Source organism: Mchenga conophoros, linkage group LG10 (assembly GCF_057382185.1).
Source record: "Mchenga conophoros isolate Kocher_MC1m ecotype Shallow Benthic linkage group LG10, M_conophoros_male_GT1.1, whole genome shotgun sequence".
NCBI lineage: Eukaryota > Metazoa > Chordata > Actinopteri > Cichliformes > Cichlidae > Mchenga > Mchenga conophoros.
Window position 1 is genome coordinate 25,047,038 of NC_140535.1, and position 27,838 is coordinate 25,074,875.

The window sequence follows — 27,838 nt, forward strand, 5'->3', positions numbered from 1 at the left end:
GCCGTTACTGGTGTGTTAGTTTACTATTAATATTATTATTATTATTAACAGGGAGTCTGATTTAATAGCTTAAGAGGAAGCCTGTTACACAGTGGTCTGGATCTTGCAAGATATATTGGCATGATTGTCTGATCTGAGGGGTTCGGGTGCAGAATAAGGCATTAAGACTTTGGAGCTACAAAGTGGGGCCATTTCATCTAATGATTTACAAGTAATCAATGAAAACTTAAATGCGTCTGTGTTGTGAATGGGACGGCAGTGTAATTCTGCTAGGACTGGAGTAATGCGTTATCTGTCTTGCTGGCTGCATTTAACTGAAATCCGTTAAATACATCAGTTAGGCACGTATGCAGTGAGTGGCAATAATCAGCAAACAGGAGAAAATGGTGCGGGGTTATGGATAGGATGTTCAAGTATGTCATTGAAGAGTATTGGTCTGACCTTGGAAATATTTCTAATCTGTACCAAAATGAACGTAAGATATGTTGTTTGGAGTCAAAGTGTAGACCAAGAGAGTCAAACTGTATTCAGTGTTTCCATTAAAGAGTTTCTTTACAGAATGTTTGCAGGATTTTTCCTTAAATTGTGGAGAATCATAATATTTTCTAAACACCTTTTATCAGGTGAAGAAGCACATAGATTTGGTTGGGGGTATTTTAGATTTTGAAATGAACTTTTAAGTAAATAAATGAATATATTCATTGTATTCCGAGTGCAGTGGAACAGGCACAGAAATAAAGTGCCTAATGTAGAATTTTGGACTTGCATATGTTTATCTATACAATACTAACACATGACTGAGATAAACTCCATAGCACATAACTGAAAAAACCACATTTTAGAAAGTTAAAACCATATGCAGCTTTCCTCTCCTCTGCCTTAGCCTGTCATCCTCACCCCTGTCGAGGATGGATATTTGATGTTGAGTGCATGATGTAAATGGTATGTTGAAGAGATGACTTGACTCGCTCCATATGCCTTTTCTTGTTTGACTGCCTCTGATTACAGAGCAGATACAAGTCTTAGAGTAGACACAGGGACTGGGGCGTGTCTGCACTCGCAGTCAGACACATGGGAACAATTACAGTGTGTGGGGTACTGGCTCCTCTCTGTTTCTCTGTCTCCTTCCCTCACTCTGTCTCTTTTGTCTATGTCAGGCCATCTTTTTGTTTATACAATCCTACTCAAGGTGGTACTGATTCACCGACTAAGCATCTGACTATTTGTCTTGTGATGCATTTCAAGAAAGTACGGAACTCCAGTAACTTGCTTGACTCATGTTCTCTTACTATTCCTGCTTTTGTAGATGAAAGGGATCATTTTTCGGTTCCTTTTATTCATTTTCATCATATAAAATACAGATTTAGCTTTATTGAGTAAATTAGTTAAATTGCTGTAGCACAGTATTTTGATTTGTAATTAAGCTTGTATTTTATGAACCAGTTTTTGGATTGACCTTCTTGTGATTTCAGGTTTTAACTTAAGGAGAGAAAAAAAGCTATAAGAATAGGCTGAGTTTCAGTAAGGTAAATATAAGACTGTTGAACTTCTTCGCTGCCACTGCTTTCTAGCCTTTTAAAAATCATGGCAAAGGAAATGTTCCACTATGTCAGCGGTGGTGCTCCTTAGCTACAGCTACAGCAACATGTGAAGTAGAGGGGGGAAAACCATACCATCTGCTCAGTACATTTATAATTATTGGCAGATCTGCATTTATTGGCCAAATTCCTTGTTGGAACTGCTGATTTGTTAAAAAAAAAAATCATCAGTTTCTCTTAACCACCCTCAGCTGTCCTGTGTATGTATCCTGCGTGTGTGAGAATGTAAAAACCTTACATGCTAATAACTTTGATTAATCATCGCGTTTCAGATGGAATTGCTGGACAAATTCCCAGTGGAGGGAGGCCAGAAAGACCCTAAGCGCCGGATCATTCCATTCCTGCCAGGTAAGAGTTGAACACACAGTCCCTCAACGACCAATCACAGAAAAAAAAGAAGTGGCACATAACTGGGCATTATTAGGAATAAATGGAGAATACACCATTTTTACAGGCCATCCCAATTAAACTTACCTGATTTAAATTTGTCTAATCTTCCCTTCAAGGCTGTCTTCTGAAGGCCTTGTGATCCACTTCTAGTGCTATTTTTAGAGTCCTTCCTGAAAATCCCATCATGACCACTTATTTTGGGTGCTCTGTGACTTCGTCATGGACCTCAAATGTGTGCAGACAGCAAAAATTTACTTTCATTCAGCAGTTTTCAGTTGAAAGGCCCACGTTTCCCAAACCACAGTGTATCAGGAAACCAGGGTCATGCTCATCATTTTGTTTGACATTCACTGGTTGTGCAGCGTGAATTTGTCCCTTTGTGTAAAGCTGAAGGTGTCGAGTTCTACTTCAATGTCCCGAGGCGTCCTTAGTCCATTAGTTTTCCATTTATGTCCTGACGAGTCTGGTCACGCAAACCTGTGTCAGTTCCTACCGGCCCTACTCAACCAGATTTGCTTCCCTGTCACTTTCTCCATAAAATCAAAATCACATTTAAGGATCGCTGTCTTGACATACTGACAGAGATTCAGCATGCAACACAGAAGTAAAGTGCAAAGGCACAGAATGAGATGTCCATAAAGTGATTGAGGGAAAAATCGGCCAGAATTAAATCAACAAAGTTTAGATTTTTAAGGGCTGATTCACACAGAGCGATTTAACCACAGCTCATGTGCTTATAATACGGAAAGGTTTTTGAACTCCTGTGTCGTGTCCTTGCTGCAGTGTCACGTCCTTGTATTATGTGTGCTCCCTTTGATCCTTCAACCAAACACACTGGGCAGCAATGACTTACTGATGATGACCTTTAAATGAACTGGAGGAAAGCCGAGTTAATCTTTTACACGTGCGCTTAGAAACCAACTAGAACAACCTGAAGCAAAGGTGTTGGGCATAAGCATATTGTTTCTGCCACTAAGCAAGAATATTTTAATGCATGTACTTTTTAAGCATTGGACTAAACCACATTATCTCAGCAAATGGCCTAAAGACACATTATACCATCTATGTGAATCAGTGCTGGAGCCTTTTAGAGAAACAGACTATTTGCCAGTGTTGCATGTATTTTTAACAGAAATCTGAATGTTATACTCCATATTCATTATGATAATCCCAACTCAGCTCCATCATTCTCCTGGCTGAATCATCATTGAGAGAACTGGCTAAAATATCTTCTTTTTAGTTTTCACTATTTTTTTTTCTCAAATACAAATGGCAACAAAGTTTGTTTTGAAAAGGGGGCTTTGGGTGTACTTGACCAACTTTTGAGATCCTGCTGAAAGTAATCCTTTATGAAAGGAAGAAAATCCTTAATGTCAACCCCACCCACATCTCCCCCACCAGGCTTGGGATGTGTGGGGGTTAGGGTTTTTTTTTTTTTTTCTTTAAATGCCCATGCAAGTCTGGAACTCATTGAGAGGATGCTCATACAAAAACACACACACATTCACCCCGTTTGATGAAATCTAAGTAGGGAAGGAAGGAGAGGGCGATTTTTTTTTTTTAAAAGATTGCTTTTCATACCATCCTTTTTACATCTAAGCACTGCATACTGATGCATTAAACATCTACATTGAACTCTGAGCGTGTGCTTCCTGTTTTTATTGCCTGAATAAATTTAGTGCCGCTGAGGATGGCACTAAAGTGCTGCTTCTTTGGTGCTGCTAAGGCACCACAATTAAAGGTCTGATTGGACTCATGGACATTTGCATGGGACGTCCTCTAGGAATGCTGCTGTGAAGCTGTTTGCATGCTATATGAAGGTTTTTATCCTGAGTGGCTGAATACATGGAGATTCAAATGAAGGCCCATTACTAGCATCAGATCGGACCTCTGTCTGAGAGGGATCCCAAGCAAACAGTCTTCTGAACTGCACAGTATTCATTGACAGCCAAGGGGAAATAAACCCTAAAACATTCACTTACAAAGCAAAAGTCTGGAAAAAAGACGGGGGCCAATCTCACAAGGTACGGAAGTGGTTTTCCCTTTCTGGTTTGGTTTGTTCAAGGCCCCAAGTTGTTTTTACTCCTTGGTATCTCTGCATCAGCAAAGTGGTTTGTCAGTAAGAGTACACACTGTAGAACTTGTGCTTTCTTCTCTTTGACAAGCATTGACAGCATTTTTACTCTGAGGTCAGATTTTGGCCTTTGGAAGGAATATGTTAGAAGTCCAATAAATACATAACTTTATGTATTTTTCATTTACGAAGTCAACTCTTTATCTTTAGATAGATGGTGCCATCTTGGTTTTGTAGATTGATTAATAAATGACATAAAGATAAAATGATACATTTGATGTGTTAATCCCACCATTCAGAGTCAGGTTGAAAAATAGTGAAAATAGTGAAAACCTGTGGAGGAATGTGCACCTGTGTAGTAATTACAACATAGGCGCAAATCAGTATTTCTTCTTATACTCCGTACACGCCTAGACGTTGTGTTATTTAAAACCTTAGTGGCCAAGTCATTTTGTACAAGCCCAATTTAATTACAAAACAAAAATAAGTCACAGAAATATCCTCAGTTTTCTTAGCAACTAAAGTGATATAAGCCATGTCCAAGCAAAGTCCAGAAAATTTCCATGTAGTATGAAAACACGTGGATTTAGAACATTTTCTTTCACGCCGTTGGTGTGCATAGGTAGAGAATAGTATTTATTTTTTAAAAATTAAAAATATATGCCTTTTTGCTGCTTACTTAATTTATTTTTTCCTCAAGACCGACCCTATTTTTACTAAGTCCCGACTGAATACCGGTATATGCACGTGTCAAGTAAAATCCGAATACGGTCTCGAGTACACAGTTTTGTCACAAGATCCCAAGTCCTTTTGTGTTTTGTGAAAGTATAAGCAGCTCAAAATCTCCCCAAAAAGGCTAATTGGGTTGGTGAATGTAGTCATTAAGATGTGAGGGATTCTGAGAACAGCTTTCTTTGGGTGAGGTAACAATAACCTCTCTATGTATGGCCATCTTAGCCTGCCTTTTTTCTCCATCTAGTTTGCTCAGTTTTCCCAGGAAACAAAAGCTGTTTGATACTTTTGGTCACTACTGACTCTGAGATTTGCCAAAATGTCCACCGTGCCTCAGCCATGGCTCCAGGGTAGCAGCATTCCACCCTGCCCAAATAAGCCCTTTTCATCGGCTGCATCCATGAGCTGCCGTGCATACAAAGTAGGCAGTGTTGAGTCAGTGCTTCTCTCCTGACCCCAGAGAGCTTTGGAAAACCTTCAAGAACACTTTCTTCTTGAGGAGTGATGAGGGGAGGAGAAGAAGAAAGAGACAGAAATAGAGAAGGAGAAGTGTGTCTGAGGGTTGACTTTCAAATCTCTTTAGTTTTTCAGTGCTGTCCCGACAGCGTCCCCTCGACTGCTCTGGCAGGAGCTTGCCAATGCCATAGAGATTCGGAATGTCTTCTCTAATTCTTCTTCTAGTTAATCTCACTTGTAACAGTCTCCCTTATGTAGTATGATCTTGTTGTCCTTTGCAGTGTGGTAAAATATTAAAGTCTACTGTTAATCAGACCACGCTCGTTGACACTAGATTTCATGTCTTTATTTATTGTTGCAATGCATTTATCTGCAGTATGGGAAACAGTAGTAGCATAATAGTTAACAGCCTTGGTAAACAAACATTATGGATGCATTGCTTATTGTACACATTTTTAAACTCTGCCCAAACACTGAACCTGTGGGATTCACCGAGAGAGATGAACACACCATTTTTAATGTAGACTAAAACTTACAACTGACCGTTGGCATTACAGCAAAAAAATTGCCAAAGTTACTATGCTGTGGCTATCTATTAATTATGTACAGCTTCCATACTGTCCTCATGGGCATGAATGTTGTGACAAATTTAGGATTTTTAATGAATTCTCTGAACTGTTCTTTCTTCAGAGTGGAATGATTTTACAACAAAAATTGGGTGGACAAGCTTGTGTTTATTTTGGACTTTCTCTAATCCACACAGGGTCAGAAAGAAACGTATATGCTCAAATATATACATACATTCACTTAAATCTTTTTAAAAAGTGGTACTATTCTACAATGTCTTTTAACTTGACTAGATCAACTAATTGTTAGTGATCTTGACTGACTATAGCTTGTAGCTTGTCTATGCCAACATAAAAAGGATTTGTTTGGCAGCACTCATTGGATTGACCAATGCTCACTACAATGGGGAAAGTCCAAGGAACTCTGTGAAGATCTAAGAAGAAATTGGAAAGTTCTAAACAACTGCGGATTCCAAGATCATCAGTCAAATCATTCAAACAATTATACATAAATACAAGGTATTTGGATATACAGTATTACCACTTTGCCAGGGTTGGGAAGGAGACCCAGGCTGTCTCTGATGAGAGGAAATTGGTTGGGATGTTTCAGAACAACTGAGGAACCACCAAGACTCAAGCCTGTTATGAACAAGAAACTGTTGGACAACCAATTTTCAATGAAATTCAAATTCACTGACAGAGGCGAGGCTGCCGGACACTGGCGCCACCGGGCCCTCTGACCACCACCAGTAGGCAACAGGTGAAGTGTCTTGCCCAAGGACACATCTGGTAATCATACCAAATCACAACAACAGTCGCCTAAAGACGCTTTAAATTGTAAGGTAAAGTTAAAGTAAAGAGTCTACAATCATACAGAGAAAACCCCAACAATCAGACGAACCCCCCTTTACTTATTATTCCCTGATGGTTAAATTAATATCCACACAAATCAATTTTCCTTTTAACTGACATCATCCGCAGGTTGTTTTTTTTTGGTTTTTTTTATATTATAGTAAGCTTCACTGTCTTACTTTTGAGCTTCCTTTTATTGTGTTATTTATACAATATCCTGGGGGGGTTTCCCATTTGTTTTGTCTACCACCTGAGTCAGCTTGTAGGTTGTAGTGAGAGCAGGGATAGTTTGGTAGGGTGTGGAGGTTGTTTCTTTGAACGTTGGGTGTTGGTAGTTTTCTGTAAAATGTGCAAGATCTACTTTTTGTTTGGTGTGAAGTCACCACAAATATCTACTCCAGTCAGCAGTATACACTTGTACAACCTTTTATACTTCTGTCTCACCTTGGCCCTTCCTTTCATTATTACTTCTTTTCTTGAATGCTTCAGATTCACAGAACAAAGAGAAAAGTATTAGCATAAACAGTTTTAAGCTGCGTGGGTTAAAGAAGCAGCCACTTTTTTTTGTAACAATAGAGCTTTTATATATGGATGGATGGATGATGTGTCAGCAAGTCTGTTTCAAAAGCAAACACCAGGACTCCTTGATGGCGGTAATATTGTAATCTGTCACCTGCATTTAGGATCTCATTACATACACAACCTTTTGCCCTGCTATACTGTATTTTTTAATTAATATGTCTCAGTGTGTCTATTGTCAAATGAGAACGAAGAAAATATTCACTCTTAAGTTTTTCACATGCCTTTGAATAGAAAAGAGGGCTATTTGTAGCCCTTTCTTGTTATTGTTATGGTGAACTAGCTTGCCCGTGCCTGTGGTAATGCGTGCCTAGCGATAAGAATAAGGGAGCAGTGTTTAAACTGTCAAACGGGCACTCTTTGCCTGTCCTAAATCATTTATTAACTTGGAAAGGCCAGCTATTCACCCACCTCCTTAGCCTCCTCATTGTGCTGTCACTGTTATTGATGATGCGACTGTGTTGTGTCTGCATGCTAATTCACTAACTACATTTTGGGAAAAGCCACGGTTTTCACTGTCCTTCAGTCTACCTGCAAGTTTTTCTTTTAAGTCACTACTTAAAGAAATCAATCAAGGTTTTGTTTGGGTGGGGGTTTTTTTTGTTTTTGTTTGTTTCGTTTTTCAATATAGCTTTTGTGTATTTTATATGAACACTTGCTGTGGAAAAGATTAGAATTATTATTTTTTTCTAAGGTATATGCACATGTTAACTTGACGTATGTAAAGGTAGGTTGCAGTATTTAAGTTCCTAAATCTGATTTTCCTTGTTTGTTCCAGGAAAGATTCTGTTTAGGAGGAGCCACATCAGGGATGTGGCAATGAAAAGGCTAAGACCTATTAATGAATACTGCAGGGTGAGTATTCGTTATGCAATTCTCTACTTATGCTAAGCATCAACATATATACGTTATAAAATGCATTTGTCAAGAGAAAAGAAACCACAATCTGTGTACATTACATCACAGCTAGCTGGGTTCCCCCCCCGTTTTTTTTTTTCCATCACATTCAGGCCCATTTTTAGTCGTCCAAACACATGCTTATATTAAGTAAAGTCAAGCTTGTAGTCAAACTACAGCATTTGCATAACAGAAAGATTTATACGTTCACTTTGTTGCAGCTTTATGAATAATGCTGCTGCCCTTGCGATCTAAATTGGCACTGTGCGGTGTGTGGCATGCTAAACATCCCGGAGCAAGTCTTTGTGACCGCAGGCATCCACTCTGCCGATGTGTTCTAAAAGGTCCCCAGGTGCTCTGTTGTAGACTCTGACCTTCCTGCAAAAAGAAACACGCCAAAGGAGAATTTTTCTCAAGGGATAGATGTGTATAAGGGGGGAAAAAAGTTTCTATGTAGCTAAATGAGAAGAGAATGTTGTTACACCACACAAAATGTAGGCCTTATGACCCCCTAGAGCAAGACCAGGGTGCAAGCATGCTGTAATGTATGTGTGTGTGTGTGTGTGTGTGTGTGTGTGTGTGTGTGTGTGGTGTCTGTTTTGTCATTTTGAAATACCGCAGCTCATTCCATAAGTGAAAAAAAGGATGATGCAAAACTTGTGCCTTGTCCAACCCATTACATTGCTTTTTACCAGAGAGATTATTATTCACTTAACCTCAAGAAAAGGAAAATCATGCAACTCTACATTCTCAAGCTCCACTGCAGATGAGGTTAAACCGTATAACTGCCAACAGCTAGCAAGTAATTGCTTCATTTCAACAGGAACGCAACCACCACAGCCTATATAAAATAATCATGATTGATGCTCATCTTTTTAGCCTCTGAAGTAAAGTCGAATAGCAGTTTAAAGATTTTCATCTTTCTCAGTGAGGTGCTTTTTTATGGATACATATCTACAAGGCAGATATCTTCTGGAGTTGTGGTGGTTGCCACAGGCAAAGCATTTTCCCGTTGCTGAGCTAGCTCCAGTCAGCATATCCACACAACCACGGGCTATGTTTTTGTTAAATTTTACAGGCGTGACTTGGGGCTTTAAAACATGCACAAACATTTCCTTATGTCTCTCTCTACAAAGGAAACTTTGCTTCTGACTTAGCCTGTACTCGCGCTTTTACGATTTTCAGCTGCCTTATATTTTAATTGCTTTACTTCTCTTACTCCATCAAGACCCTTGTGAAACCATTACGGGAAAAAAATTGCTTCCTAAGGTGGAACTGACTGGTAACTTCTTCACCAGTAAAAACGGCAATTCTTCAGGCCTGAGAGTAAAGCTTTTATGTATGATGAACAATGCAGAGGACCGAAGGGGCTCTGTGTCATCAGGGGTTAAAGGAATGTGCAGCTGGTAGGCAACATCTTTAACCACTTATGTGAACAATAAAGGTAGGGGAGGAAAGGGTAGAGTTGCTGGTTCATGTCTGAGGGTGTGGGTGTTTTATGGGAACGGCTGAGACAATTTCAGTGGAATTGCCACAGTCAAATTTGAAGTTGTGCAAATGTATGAAAAGCCATAAAATATACCTGCTTAGCATTATTGGTTTAAGGATGCCTGCCTTTAAAATGTTTCAGTGCATATAAGCTTTGCTAAAGTTATGTTTAAAGACAGAAGGGAAGCAGAGTGAGACTTAATGTGGTCCAGGAGTGACTGTGGCTCAGGAGGTAGAGAAGGGCATCTACTAACTGGAAGGTTGATGGTCCAATCCCCAGCTGCTCCAGTCTGCATGCCCAAAGGGTCCTTGGGTAATTGCTCTTGATGCGTTCATCAGAGTGTGAATGTTAGCAACACTGACTTGCAGTGAAAAGCACTAAATAAGAGTCAGTCCCTTTACCATATTGCTTTTAAATTCAAGCAATATGGTATCTGTGTCCAACACATTTGTTAGTGATTTAAAACATCCATCAGTCCTTTGGCAGTATCATACATGTCAGAGCTAAGCACTGCCAGCGAAGAAGTTATCGCAGTAGCGGTAAAAACAAGTCAAAACTTTACTGGAGGATCAAAAATGGCATTTCATCCACCCCCACATGTAGTCAGATTGACAAGGTACAACTTTGTTGTTCTTACAGAAGAGCTGAGTCATCTCTTCTGTTGTACAGCTGAGGCTTTGTACTGACTCATTTCAAATTTCCCTGGTTATGAAACCTTGTTTTTCATATTGGGAAGCAAAGTTGGATGAAAGGTTGGATTAAAAAAATAGAAAAAAAGAGATCACTGGGAAGGTCAAATAGCTGATAAAAAACAATCACATAAAACGTCTCTTTAGAGATTTATTTAGACCTCGCTTATACTGTGGAACAGTACAAAAATCACTTATGCAGATAACATGAGCATCAAGATTTTTTTTTTAACATATGGCTAAGATGCCCTTTATTCTAATTAAACATTCACTATATGTATGTACATGTGAGAGCATACTATACACTGACCCACACTGCCACAGTGTATTGTACCTTCTGAGAGGTTGGTCTTGCATTTCCATTATATATTTTTCCTTGGAGAATACACACAAACACGCACAGACAGACACACACACGCGTGCAATTACGTTAATGCTGCCTTCTATAAAGAACACCCATAAAGTCCATTTGCCGTAATGTACCCTGAGCCTCCCTCTTGTCTCCTCCCTGGGGAGAATTGTAATGAGCGGTCAAGCCACATGCTCACACGTGGATGGAAATAAATCTAAGGATTGCATCCTCTGCAGCAGGCAGAGATTTTGCACTCTGACCTCAGTTACGGCTCAACATCCTGGGCTGCATGACTAAACGTTGTGTGGGTCCTCTGAAAGTCTTAACAACACAAGATTTTTTTTGAAGCCTAATAGTTTCGAAGCCTAATATTTACCATGAATCAGCAAACAGGAATGAGGACACAAATCTCATCTTTTCTTTAACACAAACATATGACAAGGAAAACATGGTGCATGGGACAAGGACACTCTGGTTACGTCTTTGGCTTCCATTCCACATCCGTCAGTCCTGACGTTACATCAGCACGTGTCAGAGAGTCCAGGAGCTAGGCTGTGCTTCCTGGAAGGACAAAGCTGAAACACTTAGGAGTATTAAAATTAGAGGTAGAGACCAGAAGAGGAATCTTGATGGGTAGCACTGAGCTGATCTTGCCAGCAAATGGAGGAGTTGCATATTTTCTTCATAGCTAAGAGGGATAGTCTCCACAAGGTCATTGATGGGAGTTGTTTTTTTTCTTCTGGTTTGCCACATCAAGCTGGTGAGGTGATTATTCGTTCTCCTGCTCCCCCTTTAGAGGGTTGATTGAGAGCAAGTGGAAAACAGCCAGATAAAAAAATTAATAGCTGCGCATGAGTAATGACTAATAAAGAAAACTGAATGTGGATGTTTGTCTTTTATCTGTTGTCAGGACTCATCTCTCTGCTGCCGGTGATCCTAAAAAGAGGAATAAAGATTTTACCAAAAAATAAAGAATGGAAGATTGTGATTTTGGGATTTTTTTAATACAGCTTTTGTTCTTTCTATTGGAAACCAAGCGTTGCAGGGTAAAATAAGTATGAGAACAGACATAAAAACTTGAGGCCAGGTCAAATGAACACCGTTTTTATCCTCTGGTTGACCTCCCTGTGCACTGAAGTGATTATGCGTGTCAGTTTGTGTGTTTAAGTTTCCTGAAATCTTTGTGCACGCAGGCCCTCATTCAGCTGCCAGTCTACATCTCCCAGTGCGAGGAGGTCAGAGTGTTTTTTGAGACCAGACCTGAAGACCTCAACCCACCCAAGGAGTGAGAAGCACACATGTACCCAAACACACCCTCACATATCTCCTTAACTATTAAAAACCCTTCCTCTTGTATACAATGGTAAATCATTGTTCCACTGGCTCATGGTATGCCATGTCCTGCGAGATCTGCTGGTAATGAACATTCATTATACTCTCTAATGAATATGATTTCATACTCCCGCTCAGCCTTCTGTTGGGGTTTTCTAGCAGAAACACACTTAATAGGTCCTGTTTTTAAAGCTGAGCTTGCATTTTTGCTGGAGCGGAGTGCGGACACCAGCCTCTACACAGCTGAGTCCACATAGTTTCTTGATAATCTCACTCTCAACACATTAGCGCAATATCCAGCACTAAAAGTAACGCAACTGTGTCGTTATTAAGCTTACATTTAGGGCTGTAGGGGTTATGGATGGCTGCCTTCAGCCAAACCGTAGACCCTAGAGATGTTTTATTTAATTAATAAATTTTGCTAACAGCTGCAGAAAGGCAGCGTAGTCATGTCCTCTCCGTCGAAACATCTTGACGTGTGTTGTCAGCTGTTAGGAAATCCACTAGATAAGGCCTGTGACTATATTTATGTATAAACCTATCACATCCTGATGTTTTATAAATGCCATAATGCCATTCAGGAGTGGCATGCACTGAGTGAGCAGCTGGGGGTTCACGCCCAAGGACAATTAACAGGACAAGAAGCTGTTATGAAGATTGAATGTGAAATGAGCTCCTGCAACAGCCTGCCATGTTGTCATATATAATGCAGACAGATTTAATCTTCCTTTGAAGTCTGCTGTGTGCTGCCGTCAAGTACTTTACTGGGGCCAGGCTTTAGGAAGACTGCTTGATTATAGTTACTTCACTCTTTTGACAAGATGAGCCACTTTCAGTATAAAATGTGATGAACGTTAGCTAAATAACTGGAATTTAAAACAGCCCTAACTTGTGTGTACGTACTCTTACTTTAAATAGTGAATTCAAGTAAATTTGTGGGGGGAAAAGATCTCTCCCAAAACTGGAATTATCACAAGGATTTGGGTGTTATTTTCCACATGCAGCCCCTCTGTATGAAGAGTTTGCATTTGTGTTCTCTGATATTGGAAAACTTTTCACTCTATTGGTGGTATCAGGATAGCAGATCATGGCAACTGTAAGCTGATACCAAACAAAAAGTGTGTCTAAAAGTTTCCGAAGCCTGTCGGTGGAATATGAATCTATATTTATAAGTTATGACACCCAGTCCGCACTCTTGTTTGTTCTCACACATCTCCACATCTTTTTTTCCCCCTTTCTTACCTCGGGGAAGGTTGCCAAGGACCCATACTTCCCTACTCCTCATACAAAGCCCCAAGCATGTATCAGTAGAGACGGGGGAGAGAGAGGGAGATGTGATTCCTTGAGGCAGATGAATATAGGAAGGACCTTGGTTTGTCTTTATTGAAATTGGATTACTGCTTTCTGCTAGTGCAGCCTGTTGCTTGGCTGACTGACAACAAGGCTGCTGTACAGCAACTGTAGGAGAAGATTTATCATGGCCTATAAATCTACTGCAACGAGTAAGACATGTTATACTTTCTTCTTAAGAGCAGCAGAGAGGAGAGGAAAGGAGAGGACAGGAGAACTCAATTGTAAAGAGGAAGTAGATGGTCAGTGAGTAAAAAGGAAGAAAGAAGTACAGAAGAGGAAGTGTTGCAAGAAGAAGGCAAGGAAAAGGAAAGAAAATGCAAGGAAGATCGTTATAGAAAAAAAGGACGTCATATAACCTAATCCAGAGAGAAGATTAGGCACAGGGAGGGATGGAGCGATTTTCTGTGAGCAGTTGTTTACTGTAAAGTTTAGTTTGAGGTTTCAAAACTTCTTCACCTTTATTCTCTGTATGAAAACAAAGTATACACATGCAGTGCACGCGCAGATTCATGTGTTGTAGTCCATTTAGTCGGTCGCCCTGAGTATTTCTTATTATAATACCCTAATTGGCAAGCTTGGAGGTAAACATTCACAGAGATGAGGTCTCTGCAATTAACAGTTCTATCAATCCAATAATCCTTTATGTGGCTGAGAGCATTGATGTTGATGCAGAGAAATGGACACAGAGTGGCTGCCAAGGAAAACAATCAAGGGAGATAAAGCAGTAGGTTGAGCAGACGTGGAAGATGTGAGATGGAAAAAAGGAAGGCACTGGTAGGCTATAAAGTAAGGGTGCGACGTTTAGATAACGAGGGACAAACAGAGCAAATGCTGAGCATTAGCCACCAGTGACTTTTTGAGGCATCTGGCCATTGAATCAGTTCCTGACTCTTGCTGTGGAGTGATGGTCTATTTATCTGGATAATGTCTAAACCAGACACAGCAGATGCTGTATTGAATTTAACATCAGCCCGGATTTTCGGGATCAGCTATCTCAAAGCTTTTTATTCACATTAGCCTGCGTTGCAGACATGGATCTGTTTTCTCCTGCGTGACAGTTTGTAGATCTGATGGGTAAAGAGCCTTTCTTTTTCTCTTGTATTTAATTCCTCCAGCAGTACACGTGTTAAATGATAGTGAGATTAAGTAGAAATGAATAATTGGGGATGCTGTTCTATTGCTGTTGATGTTTGTTTTTAAGTTATTTAAGTGGGACTTTCATGAGTTTGTGAATTATGTTAAATATTATTAGTATGCTGGTTCCATTCCATTTTGGTATGTATGGTGTGGTCATGTAATGTTTTCTTTTCTTTAACAGGGAACCCATTGGGAAGAAGAAATCAGGTGAGATAGCTTTGATTGTGTATTTGAAATGAAAGGTAGGTTAGTTAATCATGAGAATCTTGGCTTTTCTCTGATAAACTATGTATTGAAAGGAATAAAAGCAAGTCTTCAGTAATTACCTCTGTGTCATATGATAGGACGTTATCTCCATCTAGTGGTCACAGGTTGAACAAACCAAAACAATGACTTTATTAGAAGACATTCCTTCTATACTGATGTTACAGTACTGTTGAACCAAGAAACAAACATTGTCCTTCTCTGTTCCTCTTTATATATACTCTGTATCCCCTCAGTTCATCTTTTATTCTTAATTTTGCATCCATGTTATCTTTTTCAGTTTTCTTCTCCATTCATTTTCCTTTCCCTCAGGGTTTGTGGAGAGAGCAACTACTTTCCTAAAGCGAGGTAGTAAACACACTGTCATGCTTGGTCGTGCTGTGTGTGTAACCCCAGTGGGTCGTTAGTGGCCCGTCCCCCCTCTCCTTCCCTGGCCTGGGCAGGTGGGATGTGGCTCTGTTGAGGCTTGGGGCTTGCATTGGTTCTGTTAATGATAAATTGTTGGTGATTGACTTTTGGAACTGGTGTGGGTCATATCTCAGCTCTATTTATATATGTTGTGTTGGTACAGGGTAGTAAAGTTATGCTCTACTATGAATGCATGACCCTGTATAGTAAGCTTGGTTATGCTAACAGCAATACATTGAATCAGGGAGTTAGAAATAGAAAAATTATATTTTAATCACTAGATTTAAAGATGCATTGAAATGTAAAGGATCGAAGAAGTTGATATTATAAAGGAATCCTTTAAAATTTATACCAGTATGTTTCAGGATGCCATTGTCATTAATTAAGAAATTACAATTAATAAATTTGTCATTTACATTTTTAAATATGGCTCTGTTTCAAATATATCAAATATTATGTTTAAGGTGAGCTAATTACGCTAACCGACTTAAATTGGTTTAGCTAGTGGCGCCATAGTGTAGTGATTTACAAATTTGCCAGAGATCTTTGGTTTGATCCTGGGAGGAAAAAAAAGGTTTGAGGTTTTGTTTGGAAAGGCATCTGGAGTAAAAAATGTGGAACTCAAACACACAATGACTAAGGGAATAGTTGAAAATAGCTTGTGTTAAAAATGACTAGTGTTCCTCCAGTTCTGCTTTAGAGAAATTTGCATTACTAATATTCAAATCTTTAACTAGCATAATGGAGAAATTGCAGATTAAGCAGTACTAAATTTGGCTTTAATCAGATTATTTTCTTAGCTAGCTGCTGCTCACTGAAGGAGGCTAATGTTAACGTATTTTTAAGCTGCCCGATCAAGAAAATCTATTTTGTAATTACTGTACATACTTAATGTTATTATTATTTTGTTATTTTAAATCTGAACTTTTTGTGTGCCATAAACGCATTACTTTAGAATGTGTTTGATAGCACCTTCAGTGATTAGCATGCTGCAATTTATGCTAATGTCCCTTCATCGTGCATTTTATCAGTCAGCCAAGTTTTAGTGTGTGCATTTTTACACAACAAACGTCAATAGAAAAAGCAGAGTTGTTAGAGTTTTTATTTATACATTTTTTTAACAGTGATTATATTGTGAGCCCTCGTTTGTTACTTTATTTTTTTAGTGATGTAGCGCTAACATTGGTGGTGGGTCTTAATGATGCTGGTTTGTTTCTATAGACATGTCACAGTCATGGTGAGAAATAAATTAACCATCTACGCTTTTCAATCCATCCCCTTCACTCCCATTCTCCAAATCTTCCTTTATTTCTCTCTCAGCTCGTTGTTTCCCCTCACGCTCCTTTCCAATCACGTACACTGCCTCCTCCGTCTGGACTCTGAGGGAATCTCAGTAATGTACATAAGCCCCCTCTAACAAAAAAACTTTTTACTTAATAGCTTTTGCACAAATTGCGACCTTGGAATTATTCTTGGCATTTCATCAAAAGGCAGTTTTTTTTCCTCCCACTTAGCCTAAAATTGAATTCTGGCTGTTTTGTAAAGGCCTGCTTAAATTGGGTTTTAGTGAAGTTATTCAAAGCCCATATAAAGTCTGACATTTTAAAAGGTCATATTACATTTGGTCAATGAAATGCAAAACCTTTAAAGGTCAATACCTTAAACCCACACTGATGCAATCTTATAATTCCAAGTTCATGGACAGTCCTTTGATATTATGCACATATGAACAGAGCTCTTCAGCGAAGAACAAAAGATATTGAGTGGAGGCTTTTCTCGCATTATTGAGATTTCATTCGTGACTCCCCTAAGAAAGATCAAAGAAGATGTGCTAAACTTCTGTTATGATTTTTTTTTTTATTCTTCCCTTAATAGGAGACTCCTCCTCAGCAGACCCTCTTGTACTCGACCAGTATGTGGCAGTAACAGACTATGAGAAGCAGGAGAGCTCTGAGATAAGCCTGCATGTGGGGCAGGTGGTGGAGGTCATTGAGAAAAATGAGTCTGGCAAGTTTCATACAGAATTAGAACATATATTCTGTACATTTCTCTGATGTTTTCATTGTGGCAGATTGCTGCTTTCACTGTTCAGCTAACCTGTTACGTTAAGTGTTGATGTGGAACTATGCAATTACTTGAAACATTATGGGGGTTTGTGGGATTGTTGCTACTGCTGGACTTGGTCTGTTGCCAGCTATTAAGGTTGAGTTAAATAGGTTTGCTAAAAATACTCAAGAGAAATAGCAGTTGATATATTAATAAAAATATATATTTTAAAAACCTCAGAGTATGCCAGTAATGTCATCTTGTTTTGTAAATCATAGCTATTTATTAACTTTTTAAATTAATTAATCAAATTACTAAAACAAATAGTCATTCAAATATCGGAATATCCGCAATGGTAACATGTACACCCAAGAACAGCGGTCCCCAACCTTTTTTGCGCCACGGACCGGTTTATGTCCGACAATATTTTTACGGACTGGCTTTTAAGGTATCACGGATAAATACAACAAAATAAAACCAGTACTGGTACCAAAAAAAGATTTATTCATAACATACAGGAAAAGAACCAGGGAAGCCAAGTTAAGGATAAAAACATTTAAAAAATAACGATAAAAACCCCGAAAACCATAAATTTCACACCCGAGCCTCAACTCTCTCGTACCAAACAACGCCTGGGGGTTGGGGACCGCTGCCCAAGAAGATTAATAGTAATGCATAATAAAAGAATAATTGTAATACATCACATAAACTATAGGTTACGCATGCTTAAAAAAAAAAAAGCAACATATGGTGGTGCTTTGCAACAATCCCAGCAACAAGTCAAATATCAGTCGTGCGTTTTACTGACGCATATAATCCCTTAACTGAATAAGCATTGCATGAGGTGCAGTATCTTGTATATCAGTTTTGTTTTGTTTTTCCTGCCTGTTTAGGGTGGTGGTTTGTGAGTTCAGAAGATGCTCAGGGCTGGGTCCCTGCCACCTGCCTTGAGGCCCAGGATGACCCTGATGACTTCAGTCTTCCAGGAGAAGAAGGTACATCAAGCTTTACATTTGGGTGCTACTGTTTAGATTCAATGTTACCACAAGGAAAGGTTTAGGGTGCAGTGCAGAAGTGCAGAATACACCACGTCAGAGGCACATCTTTTGTTACACACCGTTTAACTCCTGTAACTCACTCAGTACTCTGTTGATGGTTAATAAGCAAACCTATTTTGTCAGACTGACTTTTGAGTTGAAGACTGTTGCTGCTAAGACTCTGTGTGTGTTTTGCATTCTAGAGAATTGGCAAAAGAAAATCCAAAAGGATCAGTAGAAAAAAATTACAATTTCATTGCCAAAGCCCTGGTAAGGATATGCTAAAGAAAGGAATATTGTACAGTAAATGACAGGATCTCAAAATAGGGTGCTCTGCCAATATGCAAATTATAGATCTTAAAAGCCTGAGATGTATGAGGTGGCTGGCTGCCCTATCAAAGTCTGGAGAGTTTGTTTGATTCAAACATTCACAGATTTTATTCCGTAAGAGAACAATACAAAATCAACAAACAGCATTATGCTAATCAGCATTCAATTTAAAATGCCACATTAATAAGAAAAATTTTAAAACACCCCAGAGATCCCTATTAACCATTAGATGAAGGAACTATTTGTCAGTTCAAGTAAATAAAAATACCAATTATTTCCCCATAGATCCATCAATACCGAAAGTGTTTTAGGATGAAAATATCCTCCAGATTGCATTTGTAATGTTCACTTCCTATTTTGCCCCAATTACTGTGCTGGGATGTCAGTGCCACGGAGATTCTGGTCACTGCCAAGGCATATGGGTCGTCGCAGAACTTTAGGGGATCTATTCAGCACAGGCTTTGGGCAAGGTGGAGCGCACGCATTTCTTTTCCCCCTATAATGAATATATGCGTGTGTGTGTGTGTGTGTGTGTGTGTGTGTGTGTGTGTGTGTACACACACGCATATAAAACTGTGTGCATGTTTGTCCATGTGTGCGCATGAAGAAATGTTGCATGAGTGACCTCAGCATGTAAATAAATCCTCGCATGCAAAGTGAACTGCATATTTGTGTATAAATGTATTTGTTATAAATAATATATATGATAAAAATATATATTTATTTATATATCAAATAAACGACTAGAACAATTTAACCAGCATTAATAAACGCGTGATTGTTCACTGTGTGTAGTATGTAATAGTAGTAGAAATGGTGTTGACAATAGACAAGGCTGTGTTTGATGTTGTAACAAGTTTGTCCTGTGTGTGCGTTTTTGTGTCTTACATTTTCACTCCACAAGATGTTGCTCAAGCCTTGCCTCACTAGATAAGTTATAACAGGTAAAACTAATGTGTGCCTATAGCAGCCACAGTATCTCATCTGAAATCTCAATATTAAATTGCTGAGCAGTTTCTGTTAATCAGAAAGAAGTTCCTGTCGTTTTTGCCCTAACAAGAATCTTTGTCAACTTTGTGGGGAAAAAAAGGATGATAGTCTGTGTCTGGTGTTTTTGAAGTTTTGGTCAGAAGCAAAATTCCTCATTTCCTTCTGTGTTCAGTCTTAAAAAGAGAAGGTTTAATTTAAAGTCTGTTGAGGAAAAAGTTGGTCTCAAAAGGCAGCTCAACATCCAACCACCCAGTGCTTGCTTCTGCGTAAATATGTGAAGTTAGAGCTTGTTGTGCCAGTCGTTAGCAGTGGCACAACAAGCTCCACTTTCAGCTTTGTTGGCAGTGTGTCACTGGCAACACGCTTTTACTTGGAGATCACACCCATTAACCTATGTCGACTGCCAGTACTGCCATTAGAGGCGAGTGGGAATAACAAAGATGGCATTCACTCCTATTAAATCCTTTTGAACGCTTTATTTTATTTTAGACTGGTTGCATTATTACTTGAATTAATTTTTTTTAAATGCTGTAACTTTTACTGTCATCTTTGATTCAGTTTCACATTGAGAAAAGTTTAAAAAAAACAAAAAAAAAAAACAGATCCAGGTAATGGAAATCCCAGACAGTTGACTCTTTTCCAGTCACTTGGTTAAGTGACAAAATGTTTCATCCACTGAAAACGCTGCATCCAGATGACCAGAATCAGCTCTCTGGGGATAAATACTTTAGGCCATTGTAGTTTAAGTGTGTCATTATGTGCTATACGTACCCAGCCTACATTATGCGTTTATTTGTGGCACCCTAACTGTGAACTGATAACGTGTTCTGATACACGTAACAATATTTCCTTTTTCCACGTTCAGAAGAGAAGTATTCAGTGATTTACCCGTACTCGGCCAGAGACCAGGATGAGATCGACCTGGAGAAAGGCATGATTGTTGAGGTTATTCAGAAGAACTTGGAAGGCTGGTGGAAGATCAGGTAGCAACAGCCACATTTTTGTAATACAGTGCAATATGTTCAAATACTTCTTAGTACATTGTTGATAATGGTGGTAATAGGAATGAAAATGCTAATGCATGTTACTGTACAGACTGCAGGAAGGTCCAATTTTTTTGTTTTCGTCCAGCTTTATGTTCATTATATATCAGCCACTAACTGTCCATCTCTCCTCCATTTAGGTACCAAGGCCGTGAGGGCTGGGCCCCAGCGTCCTACCTGAAGAAGGCTGACATGCAGAAGCAGTCAGCAGGCGCTCCTCCTCATGCCAGTACAAATGACCTAGATGGGCTTTCTAAACAAATCCAGCAAAACAACGCCGCTAGAGAAAACCGAGAGAATAGCCAGAAGGAAAACAGGCTCTCGGTTTTCTCTGAGAACAACAAAATCAGTAAGTGAATTTAACAAAACAGTGCCTCTGAGATTTAGTTTTAAAATATTAAAGCAACCAAAGCATGCAAAAGCTTTGCAAAGATAAGCTTGCACACAAGTGACTAAAACCTTTTTTCTGGCAAAGCAACAATGTGCCAAATAATACAGTTTTACCTAATGACAGTCAAAATATTTATTGCGCCAGTGGAGAAAACCTGAATGGAGACGTGTAACAATTTCCCAGAACACATATTGCTAGTTTTCAGTTGGGCTGCGAGCTACTAGTGTGATTTTGTTTTGTTTTTTGCAGAAGTGGGATCAAGACACAGACCTCCTCCACGCAGAGATCTCACCATTGTAAGAATATACCCAGTGGTGATTCTGTATATCTGAAGATAGCTTTCAGTGGCTTAATAAATAAATAAGGTTTTCACCAGTGCAACCTTTATGTGTGCCCTCTCACATCCCACAGCCACGTGGTACAAACTTACCCAAGCCACCCGTCGCTCCCCAAGTTGAGGAAGAGTTCTACACCATAGCAGACTTTCAGACCACCATCCCTGATGGAATCAGCTTCCAAGCTGGAGTCAAAGTTGAGGTGGGTTAGACACGGCCTAAAGTTTTGCTCCTCTGAATTAAGAAAAATGGTTTTTCACTAACATTTGGTTTAAACTACATTGATACATTCTAGGTGATTGAAAAGAATGCAAGTGGTTGGTGGTACATCCAGATCGATGACAAAGAAGGCTGGGCACCTGCCACTTTTATTGACAAGTACAAGAAGACCAGCAATGCCTTGCGACCCAATTTCCTCGCCCCGTTGCCCAATGAGATGGAGAAGCTGAGGCTGGAGGATGGTGGTTGTTCGAATGTTTCAGGTACAGATGACAACTGGTCCAAGCCTTTACCAGATGAGCCAAATGCAGCCTCTGAGTCCTCTATGCGCCCTAAGCTCAGAGATTGGAAGTCCAATGCCAGCAAGGGGCCCTCTTTCTCTGGGCCTTTGCCCCCAGCCCCAACTGCACCTCCCGCTGAGGAGAAACCTGCTCTGCCGCCTCGAAGAGAGTCTATTAATAAGAGCTTTGAATTGGAGGTAGCAGAGAAATCGAGGTCAGATAACTCCAAACCTTTGCCTCCAAAACCCCCAGCTCCTGGGGTCATCGTGCCACTGGTTACACCTAAACCTCCCCCCTTCAAATCAGACAAACCCCCAGAGACCAAGAAAGATGAAAAGAGCAAAGCTCTTCACCTTCGAAATGAGATGGGTCTTGAATGTGGCCACAAGATCTCTGCCAAAGAGGTGAAGAAGTTTAATCTGAAACCTGTGCCTAAACAGCCACCAAAACCCAAGCCAGAATCACAGGAGGAGAAAACCGAGGCACCGGGCCCAGCTGTGTTTATGAAGGCAAAGCCAGTGGTCCGACCTAAACCCGTTACAGCTGCCAAGCCAGATCCCCCAGGGGAGAACAAAGTAGACATCACCAACTTGAGAAGCAAGTTGAGACCATCTAAGCCGGCAGATGCTAGCTCAACAGAGGTGAACCATCAGAATGACGCCTCGCCAGCAGTAAATAGTTCCCACACAAGTTCACCCCCTAGCTCTCCTCCAGTGAGCATCCCACCTCTGAATAACGGTAAGTATTCTAATGAGCCAAAACTTCCACCAAAACACATCAGTGGTCATGGCCAGGAGAGCTCATCGCCTCTTGCAAAACCAGCAGTGCCTCCCCACAAGGAACCCCCTCAGAGACCGCCGGCCACTGTTCCAAAAAGACCACCCCCTCCAAAGAAAACTGATCCATCAAGTCCAACTGAACTTAAATCTCCACCAACTCTTAAAGAAACCCAGGACGTTCCCAAGGCTGGACCACCACAGCTCAGCAGACCACCTCCCCCAAAACCCAAAGGGTTTCAGGCACCAGCAAGCAAAGAGAAGGAAGAGCCCAAGGTGAATAAAGTCCCAATTCCTCCAAAGCCCCAGCTGAAGCCTGGGCCACCCAAGGATAGGCTTCCACCTTTACTCAAGGAGCCCAGCAAGGATGAGCTGTATCTTGCTGTGGCAGACTTCGAAGGGGATGAGCAAACATCCAGCTTCAAGGTGGGCACAGTGTTTGAGGTTCTGGAAAAAAACAGCAGTGGCTGGTGGTTCTGTAAAAACGTAGGAGAAGAAGTCGAGAGCTGGATCCCCTCGAATTACCTGAGCAAGAAACCTTAGGAAGTAAATGTGCTCGCACACATCGCCATATGAACATATAAGTAACTTAATGATCTAAATGAACAAGATCTCACTAATTTCTTGCTACTTAGCCTGTTTTTTTTTGTTTTTTTTAATTTATAGGTACATTTTTTTTATTGACACATTTTGTTTTGTTTCATTTTTATACAAATATTTTACCTACCAACTGAACCAGCAATAACACATGACCTTGTTGGGTTTTGTAATGTTTACTTTTTTTGTTTTATGTCAACTATATATGAAATCTTAGGTTAAAAAAAAAAAAAAGTATCTTGCCTTTGCTGCCGTATGTTAGTCACCGTGTCAGTCTCGCCATTTCTCGGGCTAGAAACTAGAAGAGCAGTAAATGTATCTACACCCTTGCCTTTTAATATATGGTGCCTCAATATTATATGCGAAGTGCTTCAGCGCTTATTAAATGGTATGCAATGGTAGACATAGTCCTTGTTGGAGTCTTGGAGTCATTTTACTATAAAATCAAGAATCGCATTATACATTGCAAGAGTACAGAGTAGACGTTTAAATTAACTCACTGGGGGAGGTCATTGACTACATCTGAACTTTCAAGCGCTAATAGTTGGTTATCTCTTTGCCCAGTGCTGTTTGTTACCTTGGAGACGTGCATATTAGCGTTTCCGTGTTGTATTGCTTTTATTCTGACTGCATAATTAATGTTGCAACGAATTGTAACAGATGTGCACTTTCAGTCATTTCAGCTGAAGTTTAAGGTTTGCACACACTGAAAGAAAGGGGAGAATGCCACGGTGCATTTAGTTTTATAAGCCATTTTCAGACTGCTTTCTTTATTTGTGTTATCCTCACTGTAGCAAAGAGGCTATATTATCCAAACTGAGAAGGCAAGAAGGGTCTATATATCAAAGTATTTTAACATAACTGTTCTCAGAGCCATCAGTGGGATTTGCAAAATGTGAACGGCAGAGCACATCTGCCTATCTGACATAGCAATTGAATACCTACAGTCATTTGTGCAATGATTTACAGTATTGTAAATGTACAATCTGTTCGTAACCGAAGTGTGGTGCTCCGATAACAAAGTATGACCGTTGTATAAGAATAATGTTTTACATTGACGCTTGACTGGTCTCAAGTATGGTCGGTGAAACAAATTATTTTTTATTGTACAGAAATGAGTCATATCTTAACTATTGTCACTTTTTTTTGATGTTCCATCTATTTTATCCCCCTCTGTGCTGATCAAAGGGTTAGAAGAAGAAAGTTTCAAGAAGGTATTTGGTTGTTGATTTGGTTGATGATAGGATTTAAGTAATTAAGGAAAGGTTTGGGGAAACAACTGGCTGGTAATCTAACAATTGGTCCATATCTCAAGTGTTTACAAAGTACCAATTGTCTGACACTAAAAAAATAAATCTGTTCATAGTTATGAAGATAATTAGACAAGGCTGCAAGCTTTATAACACTAATTCTGTTCTGCTTGTAGTTGCTATAATGTTATACCATCTTCCAATCATACCAAAGTATGTTACCAACTTTAAAAAAATAAAATCCTAAAGTGAAATCCTAAAGGGAAAGGACAGAAGTACAATGCAAGGCAAGTGTATAGGGGTTATTTCAGTATTGTAAACTGTTTACTTTTTTGCTATGTGTTTTCATTACAGTGTATCTGCTTTTGCTTTAAGTCAATAAAAGTTTTGTGATTTTTCACTTCAGATGCCCCACTGCTTCCACTCAGTGTTTAGCGTTTGATTTATTTGGGTTGTAGTTCCTTCAGAACTGCTTAAATTCTTCATTGCACAAATTCTCAGAGATTTTAATCTGTGTCGACATGGTAACATCAGTCATACTTCAGATTTGTCAGCTTCACATCTGTGATGTGAATCTCCCATCGCAAAATGCCATCTACTGATTTGAGATCTGGTGATTGTCGAGGGATTTTCCTGTTCAAGAAACCCTCACCACTATGTGTCAGACCGTATGGATCCATGATTTTGTGGTGTTTAGACCAAGTTTTGTAGCATAATTGAGACTCCTTACAGCAGACAATGTTCCTTCAATCTTCTAAATCTGTGTGAATTGTAGCCTCAGTTTTCTGTTTTCAGCTGGTGTGCTCTTCTGCTGCAGTAACCTATTTGTTTCAAGGTTACATGTCTGAGCTACTGTTGCTCTATCAGCTCAAAGGAGTCTGGCCATTCTCTCACCTCTGGCATCAGCTGGGCATTTTCTCCCAGAGTACTGCCGCTCACTGGATATTGTCCTCTGTCCACTCTGTAAATGCTAGAGATGGTTGCATGGGAGATTATATGCTACCATGTGATTGGCTAATTAAACATTTGGATTTACAAGCAATTGAACATTTGTATCCAATGAAGTGCGTGGTGAGTGTAACAAACTGGAATGTTCTCGCTTCAGTTCCTCCAGCTTTAGCACTGCTGCAATGAATGACTGAATTTGCTATACTATCTAACATAAGTTACATAAAAACATCCTGTATATAGTCACACTCCTGCGTTCTCCACAATACTTTCTTTTTAATAACCTTTCCTTGTGTGTGTGTTTATATATAGAGGAGTTGACACTGGATTTTTAAGCCCACAAATCTTTTTTTAACCAACTGTTTAAAAAAAAAAAAAAAAAAAAATTATATCATCTGACAGTCTTGATGCGTTTTCCAGTAGAACAGGTGGTATCATGTTACAAAGAATCTCCACAACAATCCAGCAATTATAAAATCTGCATTTATTTACAACAGTGGTTCCTTCTGAAAAAAAATTTATTCATACAGTCCCTCCACACAAATAATGTTATGTAAACTAAGGCAGAGAGTCAGAGATACAGAGCCAGTAAACGGTAAGAAAAGAATTGTAAATGTAAATACTTCTGATATAAGAGAGATTAAGCTGTACCTGATTGTGGACCTGATTCAGTGTAAATCTGCAGTCCAACTGCAGTTAGCTGATGCAAACTGCTCCAATAAAACCGCTCCTCACTCAAGAAATGATGATTTTGAGCTGCAAACTTTAAGTAGAAAATTAAACAGCTAGAGGCATCTTACAGCAGACTGAATTGTTGCATCCCCTTAAAATGATGTGAAGAACTATTGTGTAAAAACCTAAATTATTGCTATTGAATACCTAAAAATTATAAAATGGTTAAATCACTCTTAACCAAAGGCTTTTATTCACCTCCCAAAAAAGTTAACATATATATTTTTGGGTTTAAGCTCTTCATGTTATTCTTGCTCTCAGTGCAAAGGAAGGCAAAGTTTAAGAAAAATAAACCTCTGTAAGCTTAGCAAAAACATATAATATTGCACATTGGTTAGCATTTACTGCATGTTGCATAACAATTCAAATTTAACTCCCCTCTATAACATCCTGAAAGAAAAACAAACAAAAAAAAAAAACCAAACAGCTCTGGCTTTGTCAGTTCCCATCCAGTGTGACTGATTTCTACAGTAATGATACAACAGAAAAAATAACTGAGCAATACTGAAAAAAAGACAACAAAACTTGAGTTCCCTTATTAGTTAACAACGAAATCTTAAAAGAAACCATTAAATTCAAAGATACATTGCATTCAGCCTTATCCCTCATTTAAAACAAAAAAGACACAAAATCATCACATCCTTCATTCCATGATTAAAAGACAAAGTAAATCAAAACTATATAGGGGTAAGCTGTATAATGTTCTTTGAGTAAAAATAAATAAAGGCAAACTTTGGCAGCAAAGGCAAAGTAAGGCACAGAGAACAGGAAATAAAAAAATAAAAAAAAAAGATTCAGTAAATCAAAACATTTCTAGAGGAGTTTTTGGTCTTATTTGAAAGATAACCTTGAAAAATTAAGGTAAGCAAGTACTCATTTACTAGGTCGTTAATATTTATAGCATTCCTTGTTATCGTGGAAAAAATGATCTCTGGCTGGGTGCTTTGGAAAAAAACAAAAAACCTGTTGCCTAATCATAAGGTGGTTTTTCTGAATATTTAATCATTAAAACAGATAATTTGGTATCTTCAGCTCACCCCAATAAATGGCCTTTGTATCACATTATTGAGAAATCTGAAGCATGCTTGAAAAGAAAAAGAAAGCAAACACTGTATGGGAGTAGATATTATGTCAGGGTGTCTAATGACGCACATCAGAACATGAATAAAAACATAAATATTTACTAAAACAATAAAGAAACCTAATGGAAGGATCAGTATTCTGCCATTACTGGTAAAGCAAGAGAAAAAAAAAGAAGGCCAGCAGGCAATGGTACCAGTGGGTGTGTATACATTAGTGGGCAGAAGATAATATTGTGTAATGTCACAGCATCTGTTCTCATGTGGTAGTCTCATCTTGATACGGCATAAATTTGGAGACTCTGTTGGGAGAACTGGGGTTTGGACAGTCGGAACTCTCACTCATCCTGAAGAAAGCCTCCTGCTCCCTTTTCCTGGCATTCAGTTCATCTTCAAGGGCCTGGGAATGTAAAATGCACAAGTTTACCTCACAAAGATGTAAACTTTTGCAATGTGAACAAAGTAGAAAACAGAGCACTAAAATCATGAATTATTTGATATATCAACATTCCTGTTATATGATTGGGAAAGCAGTTATTACATTGTGTCTTGTACATTTAAGTACTTAACTACTACTTTGCTTATTGAATTGCATGGCTACAGCAAAATATGTTAT

At 39.2% G+C, this 27,838-nt stretch overlaps 2 protein-coding genes across 5 annotated transcripts in view; one reads left to right on the forward strand and one right to left on the reverse strand.

Annotated features, from left to right (window-relative positions):
* sh3pxd2b (SH3 and PX domains 2B) overlaps nt 1-24,868 on the forward strand; it is a 33,543-nt gene extending 8,675 nt beyond the window's left edge. The window contains exons 3-15 of one of the 4 annotated variants that reach the window (XM_085289541.1): nt 1,871-1,946; nt 8,026-8,102; nt 11,868-11,959; nt 14,678-14,703; nt 15,073-15,108; nt 17,044-17,175; nt 18,108-18,209; nt 18,968-19,051; nt 20,437-20,554; nt 20,755-20,963; nt 21,255-21,301; nt 21,417-21,542; nt 21,636-24,868. In XM_085289541.1, the coding sequence (XP_085145667.1) occupies nt 1,871-1,946; nt 8,026-8,102; nt 11,868-11,959; nt 14,678-14,703; nt 15,073-15,108; nt 17,044-17,175; nt 18,108-18,209; nt 18,968-19,051; nt 20,437-20,554; nt 20,755-20,963; nt 21,255-21,301; nt 21,417-21,542; nt 21,636-23,159 (2,649 nt within the window). In that variant the 3' untranslated portion in view covers nt 23,160-24,868. The remainder of the gene's footprint in view (nt 1-1,870; nt 1,947-8,025; nt 8,103-11,867; nt 11,960-14,677; nt 14,704-15,072; nt 15,109-17,043; nt 17,176-18,107; nt 18,210-18,967; nt 19,052-20,436; nt 20,555-20,754; nt 20,964-21,254; nt 21,302-21,416; nt 21,543-21,635) is intronic. The other 3 variants (XM_085289543.1, XM_085289542.1, XM_085289544.1) reach the window with 3 other exon arrangements.
* A 1,009-nt stretch (nt 24,869-25,877) lies between these two features.
* The window catches only part of stk10 (serine/threonine kinase 10), a 38,453-nt gene continuing 36,492 nt past the window's right edge, over nt 25,878-27,838 (reverse strand). Inside the window, exon 20 of the mRNA XM_085289539.1 lies at nt 25,878-27,622. Coding sequence (XP_085145665.1) covers nt 27,482-27,622 — 141 coding nt within the window. The 3' untranslated portion in view covers nt 25,878-27,481. The remainder of the gene's footprint in view (nt 27,623-27,838) is intronic.